The sequence below is a fragment of the Rosa chinensis genome, chromosome 4 (genome assembly GCF_002994745.2).
Source record: "Rosa chinensis cultivar Old Blush chromosome 4, RchiOBHm-V2, whole genome shotgun sequence".
NCBI classification, from domain to species: Eukaryota; Viridiplantae; Streptophyta; class Magnoliopsida; order Rosales; family Rosaceae; genus Rosa; species Rosa chinensis.
The window spans coordinates 7,346,671-7,355,354 of NC_037091.1; the positions used below are offsets into that span (position 1 = coordinate 7,346,671).

The 8,684-nt window shown below is 36.1% G+C and overlaps 1 protein-coding gene and 1 pseudogene across 1 annotated transcript; both read left to right on the forward strand.

Moving 5' to 3' along the window:
- The first annotated feature begins 777 nt into the window (after positions 1–777).
- On the forward strand, positions 778–3,410 carry LOC112196741 (1-aminocyclopropane-1-carboxylate oxidase homolog 1). Its single transcript, XM_024337159.2, has 3 exons — positions 778–1,454; positions 2,161–2,482; positions 2,743–3,410. Exons 1-3 carry the CDS (start codon positions 919–921, stop codon positions 2,992–2,994), a joined length of 1,110 nt encoding a protein of 369 aa, XP_024192927.1. The 5' UTR covers positions 778–918; the 3' UTR covers positions 2,995–3,410.
- Positions 3,411–3,679: 269 nt separating this feature from the next.
- Positions 3,680–7,455, forward strand: LOC112196752 (annotated as a pseudogene).
- The last annotated feature ends 1,229 nt before the right edge of the window (positions 7,456–8,684 follow it).

The following is an 8,684-nucleotide window of genomic DNA, read 5'->3' on the forward strand; positions in this document are numbered from 1 at the left end:
CGGCCTCCCTTGCCCACCTTTTCAGATTGATCACTTGAGACACCGCTGATTTATCCGAGGTTGGCGGGTGTGTTTGTTCATCGGAGCTGTGTTGCTGCTGTTGTATTTTCTTTTTTCCAATTTCTATGTTTTCTGCTCTCTTTGTTTTCCATGTTGTTTGGTGTCCTGGTCTTTTGCTTTAATTAGCTCTGACCATGTGAGCCGTGTTGTTGGGGCCTGTCCTTTAGGCTGTGTTATTTCTTAGGCCTTGGGCCTCTTAATCGATGTTTCATTTGACCAAAAAAAAAAATATATGGAAAACCACATGTGATTACCTGTCAATTAGTGCAATGAGTGATTATTCAATTAAGGTCCCCTTACGTTTATTGTTGGTATATAAGTTTGTCATTATAAGGACTAGGTTATTCATTCTTTCAGCTTCATATATGGAAAACCACATGTGATTACCTGTCAATTAGTGCAATGAGTGATTATTCAATTAAGGTTAGAGGACTTTTGGTTTGCCACAAAAGTATATCCTTTAGCGTCAACTGGCAGTGTGGTGTTTGTGAAAAAACTATTTGATCTTTTGTCAAATAGTGCTACTTGTAGATATTAAATCAAGGATACAGAGTCACTTTTTGGCATTTCTCCTTTTTATATATATACTTCCCGTCCTCATACACTTCTGGCACTAATCTTGAAATATTCGTTTTTCAGCTTCATATGTAGAAAAAACTATTTGATATTCAATTAAGGATACAGAGTCGCAAATAGTGCAACTTGTGGATATTCAATTAAGGATACAGAGTGGCTTTTTGGTATACTCCTTTGTATGGACACAGAAGTATATCCTTTGGTATATGCTTGCCATCCTCATACACTTCTGGTATTAATCTTATTTAAGATGCATTAAGCTTTACCATAGCACAGACCAAGATGGTGGCTACCAGCAGAAATGAGGTTCCAACCAACTATGACAGAAAACATGAACTAAAAGCATTTGATGAAACAAAGGAAGGTGTTAAAGGCCTTGTTGATGCTGGAATAACCGAGATTCCTAGAATTTTTTATCATCCACCGGATGAGTACTCCATTGACAATACCTCTGATTCAGATGAAGTGCGGTGTAGCATTCCAGTCATAGACATCGAAGGCCTCTTCGATCGAACTAAACGAAAGGAGATCGTTGCAGCAATTGGAGAAGCATCAGAGACTTGGGGCTTCTTTCAAATTTCCAATCATGGAATACCTTTTGATGTGCTGGAGGAGATGAAGGATGGGGTACGTCGGTTTTATGAGCAGGATACTGAAGTGAAGAAACAGTATTATTCTCGTGCTGACTCCAGTAGTACAGTCCTCTACAACAGCAACTTTGATCTGTATAGTGCACAGGCAGCTAGTTGGAGGGATAGTTTGCTGTGTTATATGGCTCCTACTCCTCCTAAGAAAGAAGACTTTCCAGAAGTATGCAGGTACGTGATAAGTGTTCAACTCTTTTATCTATGTGCTATACTTGGTAAGTTTATGCATGACCGTGTTTAGTTAATTCAGATTCCATTGTCAATTAGATGGTATGGTTATGTTTTGACATTTCCACCTTGGTAACTAAGAGGGAAGTTATACATTGACCAGCTTAAGGGTATAGGTGTGTTGGACAACCGACCCATCAGATAAGTCGTAAGAATTATAAAGATGGGTCAGCATCACATAACAAGCTAGTCTTAGCTAGTACTTAGCCTGTGTCAGAACTGGCCCAGTTGCTTATGATATAGAGGGGTTTAGGGTAGAATGCCATGGGCATGAAGAATCATATATCAGATAAGAGAGAGTGATCTCTTGGTTTCGTCTATGAATGAGTAAGCAACATTATTATAGGCTAGTTGGTTGGCTTGAATTACAAAAACCCTGGCCCTGGCAATAGGTTGTATTGAAGAAATTACCATTCTGCATAAAAGCAACCTTGTATATAACGAGTTTGAAGCCATTTACAATTAGATATAGGTTGATATACAAAAAGGAATTGGTCAATAGAAAAATAAAATTGTAGATATGTTATACTGTAATAGTAATAAACGTGTGTACCTTAAACACACGTAGGATATAATTTTGTTTTAGAAGAAACAAGATGGTATATATGACTGCCTCATATGCTAGCTTTTGTGGGTTTCCAATTTGCAGAGAAATTCTTGTTGAATACTCGAAGCAAGTAATGAAGTTGGGGAAGCTATTGTTTGAGTTGTTGTCCGAGGCTCTTGGGCTAAACGCAAGTCACTTGAATGACATAGATTGCAGTGAGGGGCTTATGGTTTTAGGCCATTACTATCCTGCTTGTCCACAACCAGAGTTAACAATAGGCTTAAGCAAGCATACAGATAATAACTTCATGACTGTCCTTCTGCAAGATAATATTGGTGGTCTTCAAGTCCTTCATCAGAACAAATGGATTGATGTACCCCATGTACCGGGTGCTTTAGTGGTGAACATTGGAGATTTTATACAGGCAAGTTTAAGCATCGTTGCTTTTATCTTTCTAAATAACACAATCGAGTTGAAATGTGAAGTCAAATTGAACAATGAACAAATTTTTGAGTTGCAATGATAAAGAAAGAAAATACTGTTATACTATGATTTCACAGATCATGCATGTCTATTCTAGTTGGCTGGTCTAGGATGTTATGTTTAGGATATGTCTCAGTACTTATTTCAGTCTAGTTTCCTGTTGGGATTTTCATGTTGAATAGAATTCCTTTGAGGTTGCAGCTTATATCAAATGACAGATTCAAGAGTGTAGAGCACAGGGTACTGGCAAACCATAGAGGTCCTAGGGTATCAGTTCCAAGCTTTTTCAGCACAGGATTGCTGCCATCAACAAAGCTCTACGGACCCATCAAGGAGTTATTATCAGAAGACAATCCTCCAAAGTACAGGGAGACCACTGCAAGGGACTATAATGCCTACTATGTTAAAAAAGGCCTCGACGGGAAATCTACCTTGTCTCGTTTGAAGCTTTGAACTTGGAGGAGGAGGATCCAGCCCTGCCATGAACACTAGGTGTGCTACTAAATTATACACTTACAGCGGTACTCTTTTGGCAGACATTGTTTTCTTTGATTGTAATAATTACGAGTGATGTACTTCTTAAAGTGTTTGGCTATGATTTCCCTATTTTCAAACTCATGTGCAAATGACATTGTTTGCTTTGATTGTAATAGTTACGAGTGATGTACTCGTTAAAAAGTGTTTGGCTATGATTTCCCTGTTTTCAAACTCATGTGCAAATAACATTCTAAAGAAGATAATGAAGAGCTTGTTGAGATGACCAGGTGTCCCGGTTATTCAGAGTAATGTGATGAAGAGCTTCTGTTGGAGAGTTTGGCTGTTATGATTTCCTATTTGGAGTAATAAGCTGTTATATTTCTGTTTGTGTATATGGCTTCTTTTGTTGTTAATTTTTAATAAATACCAGATGATCAACTAAATAAGGTCAAAGACTGATTTTGTCATATTTTTTTTTTTTTGATGCAATGAGTGATAGCGGAGGAGCAACCTCCCTAACACTCCAATTTATTAAGTAAAAAAAATGCGAATGTCAAAAATAGTTATTTTTTTATTTTTAATTTTTATGACAAAAGATGATCAACTAAATACACTACAACAAATTTAGGCTAATACAACGAATGATATGCAAGGATTAATAAATTCCTTGCAATTGGTTGGGTTATACAAAGAATTTTGTATGTCCTTGCATTTGTGTCTATGAGTTTGCAGGGAATGTAACAAGTCCTTGTATTTGGTGTTCCAAAATCTGAAAAAATGATAACTCCTTGCATATAAATTGAAAGTCCTTGCACATGTTGTTAGGCGGGATGTTTTAGCGCTATAGGAAAATTATAATTGCAAGGATATACTTAATTCCTTGTATAAACTTTTGGAATTCTCGGGGAGTCGGAGCCTTTATCACTTGGCTCCAGTTAGAGAGGAAAAAAGAAAAAAGAACAAAAGAAGGAGATTTTCTCTTAGTTGAAGAACTGAATGCCAACATTCCAAACCCCAAGAACCCAAAGTTGAATTTCTAGAATACAAATCACAGCAGACCTCAGCTAACTCTGAAACCCCAAATTCCCAATTCTGAAACCCTAAAATCCTCACCCCCAATAGTGCAGATCTCAACCATGGCGTATGTAGATCATGCATTCTCGATCCATTACCGACGAAGACATAATGATGGAGACCTCCTACACCGTCAACAACAAGCCTCCAATCAAAGAGATCGCTCTCGCCATTGCCCTTCTCGTCCTTGGCATTGTCGTCGGCTCCCTCATGGCCTATAACCGCGTCGGCGGCGACAAAGCTCACAGTACCCCCCCTAACATACTCCATCCTTGTTGGGATTTTGTGTGATTATGATTTTTTGATTTCAGGGTTTTGAATTTCAGGAATGTTCTTTGCGATTCTTGGTGGGATATTGTTCATTCAAGGCTCCTATTACGCCCGGATTACTTACTATGCTTACAACTCATACAAGGGATTCTCTTTCACCAACATACTGCCTATGTAGCAGCAGCTCCTTTACTCTGCTTCAACTTCAAATGTACAGATCTCTCCTTCATCTATCTCTCTAGCTTAATTTTCATTTGGGTCTTTCACTACATATGTTGTTTTAGTGATACACCTAATTTTGTTTTTCTCTTATATGATTGCATTTAGATTCCCCTGTTTACTTGTGAATAGATCTAGTTTTGCTTCCTTTGATTTCTGGATATAATTTGGTTTGTTTTGAATTGAATTTGCCATTACATTTGGGTTTCAAGGTTGGGGTTTTTAGTTGGGCACTATCCTAGAGGACTAATTATAATTTGAAACAATACCTAGGGCACTATCGAGTTGTACTTTGCAGTTTGCACTTGCTTGGCCTAAGCTGCTTTGTACTGTTGGCATTTTGTATGCGTTTAGAACTGCTATTCATCACAGTTTATATCTTCAAATGGATATAAATTTGCTGTATGGGGTTAAGAGTTAGTTTTTGGTTCATGACAGGTCCACTTGGGGAATACCAGAATCTATTGTATGGTAAAATTCTAAATATTGAATTTTACATTGAGTGATCACCATTTACTCAATCAGTGGGAGTCAGAAGATATCCCCAAATATAAAACTATAGTTATAAGCATGGCTGTTAGCAGATCTGGTCTTTGTGCACTACTAAAAGTGAAAAAGAGATCTAATCTTTCTGGTTTGGGATATGAAAAAGATTTTTTAAAATACTTGTGCAACAACACATAATGAACATAGCGTGACTGCTGCTTAGTAAAGCATATGCTACAGAATTCTGGGTTTTCATGATCACACTTTAAAGATTTGGTTTTTTAATTTTGGGTTTTCATTTCTCTTTCACTCCCTGTTCTTAGTTTTTGTTTGTTGAATTCTATTGATCTAAATGAGAAAGCTTGATATGGGTTTTGTTTATTTTGACGGATTCATATTTGTTACTGGGTTTTCATAATGCCTACAAAATCTTGAGTTTGTTGGGCTGCTGAGAAACAAAAACTATGTCAATACCCACTTGAATCTTAGTTTGGATGTAAAATTTCTTTGCTTTGCCCACAATTGTGATCTGCTTGTTTTTATTTTATGGGGTTTATGAATGGTAATCGACATGTTTTTTTTCCTTTCTTTCTTGGGTGGTATATCCATGTTTATATGTTGTGAAGTATGTATTGCTCTCTATTATGCTTTACCAGATTTCTAAATGTTGATTGACATGTTTTTTGTTGCTACTTTGTTGTTATTTGACTATGAGGTTTAGCATAACGATTTAACATTTTTCCATTGTGAATCTATGTTAAGGGGGACCTATTTAGTTCACACATTGACTGTCAAAACTGAGAGACAAGCCTGCCCTTATCACAATTCAATGGAGCGGCAGAACCGGTTGGTGGTGTGCTCCGAGAATGAAGCGCTGGCAGAGTACATGTTGAGTAAGTGGCAGGAAATGGCAGACAAGAAGCCCAAGGGAATCTCTAAAAACATTGAAAAGACTCTTACCAAGGCATACTCCAATGTCTGCAACTCTAAGAATCCTGTTAAAACCCTCAAAGAGTTTTCCCAAATCAAGTGAGTTATAAGCTTGTTTTGAATTTTTTAATGGTTTGTTGGATTTTCATTAATTAGTGTTGGCATTTAGTTTTTCTTGAAGATTAATTCTTCATTAGGCTTAAAATCTTGATTATAAAAGATATTCTCTTTTGTTAATTGTTCATCAGAATTTTAGAATTTAGTTTCATTAGTTTCTTTTACTAGTTGTTTGGATTGTATAATATGTTAAATTCGTGTAGTACCATAATCAATCTGAATATTTGTAACCTACTATAACTCATTATCAAGGAGAGGTGTACACATAGGAAGCTAAACAATGAAAGTGAGCTATTAATACTTGCATAAAGGGGAAAAAGAAAACTTTTTGATGATTCCGAAATCTATCGAGAGTTTCTTATTTTCATGTTCTATATCATTGGAATGATTATGTGCACTGCTCGTATTTTGGTGTAGGGGTGTTGGGAAATGGATTTTGAAGCTTATGCAAGGGTATTTTGACATCGGTTCAGGCAGTTCTGAACCAGAAGATGTAACTAAAAAGAGTACGTCTTTCTTATTTCCTTGGCTTTACACTCTCTGTTTTCATGAATCGCATTGTATATTCCTTCTTGTTGCTATCCATTATGGACTTGTTCTTTTATTATGTAAGAGAAACAAAGGAAGCAAACGCTATGTTCCACAAAAGAATTGTGTAGCATATGCTTTACTGATCACACTTTACAGGTAAACACTTTACATGTTCTTTCATGTACGTGACTGCTGCTTACATAATGAACGAGTTTCACCGGTGGTTCTGTTTTGTTCGAAGTAGTTGATTCTTTTGGCATATCATAATGTTTACACCTTCAGTGAAGCATCTTCCAATCCTTGTAACGAATACAGTTCTGCATCTTTTTTCTGTCTTAAGTGAGGTACAGCTTGTGTCATGTCTTATTGATGTGCCACATTTTGCAGGTCTTTTGCAATCCAGAGGCTCAAATGGGTTTCCATCCTGATGCAGGAGCTTCATATTATCTTTCTCGTCTACCTGGCTACTTAGATAACATAAACTTAGAAAATTGGAGATGTTCTGCCTTTATCAGAATTTCAAGTTCTACATTTCTAGATAAATGGAGTTTCATTCACCACCCATTCTTAATTTGTTTCATTTGTGCAGGAGAATACTTAGCTCTTACATGGGATAAGCTTAATGGTGCAGGAGAATACTTAGCCTGAAATTTCTACGGAGCAGATGAGTTGGGATGACTTCCCCACACCAAAATACATTCACCCCATGCTTCAGTTTGCTAATTTATGTTATGGTGTCTCTATTTGTGCATGTGTATCTTGATTTTGCTAATCTTGTTATAGATTAGTGTAGCCTCAATTTTTGATGTACAAGCGAACTAATTGTTTAATTCAAGGAATAAAAGAAGAGTCTGGAATGACATTTGGGGTATATTTCCTTATTCAGTTTTTTTTTTTTTTTTTTTAATTTGTAATACAAAAATGCAAGGAATGATATGCAAGGAATTGTCCTTGTATATTGGTTAACCATAGTTAACCTCAGGTATTGAATTCCTTGCATTTGAGATTAATAATTCCTTGCATTTGCAAACTCAAATGCAAGGAAATTTCAAGTTGTTGTATTTGCTCTTTTGCAAGGGCCTCTTTGCAAGGACTCAAATGCAAGGAAAATTCATTGCATTTGGGTTAATGCAACGAATTTCCAGCTTTTTACAAGGAAAAAATTCCTTGCAAAAAGTCTTTTTTCTTGTAGTGATAAGGTCAAAGACTGATTTTGTCAAAAATAGTTATTTATTTATTTATTTTATATTTTATTTTTTATGACAGAAAAAAGTTTACAGAGAAAAAGAAAAACCATGATATACTCTCCTGCCCAGCTGATCCAACTGGAACGTTGGACACACAGAAAGGGGAAGGCAAGAAAATCAAACCTTAGGGTTCTAACAATTATAAGCTAAGGATGCTAAATGGTCAACTAGCTATGAAATTAGCTTCCCTATAAGTATGTCTAAAAAATATGTCCTTGGTATATTAATGTTTCTCATACATCAACTTTTTTTATTACTTTGAGGACTCATTTTACCACTTTAAGAACTCATTTTATCACTTGAGAACTCATGTGGTAACTAAGAAAATTTACTACTTTAAGGACTTATGTTATTACTTTGAGGACTAATTTGAGGACTAATATTACTATTTTGAGGACTCATTTTACCACTTTAAGGCAATTGTATGCATGTAATACGTTAATATATTGTAGAATTTCCCAACTGTTTGATATCTTTGATTAAAAGCTTCATGGTCCAAAGAGCTGCCTAGTGGCCTTGAATACTATCAATGAGCAGCTTAGAATCTCCCTCGACAGTAATATGAGACATATTTTGAAGATAAGCTATATGGAGCCTTCTCTTAAAGCAGGAGCTTCCGCAACTAAGATATTTATAGTACCTATGATCCTACAAGCAGCAATTAAAGGATGGGAGAATTTCTAATAACAAAACCAATAGAAACCTTATCATTTCTAACAGAACCATCTAATTTGACATATTGGTGATTAGGGGGATACCATTTAATGTGAATGTTTCTAACATCCTTTTGAA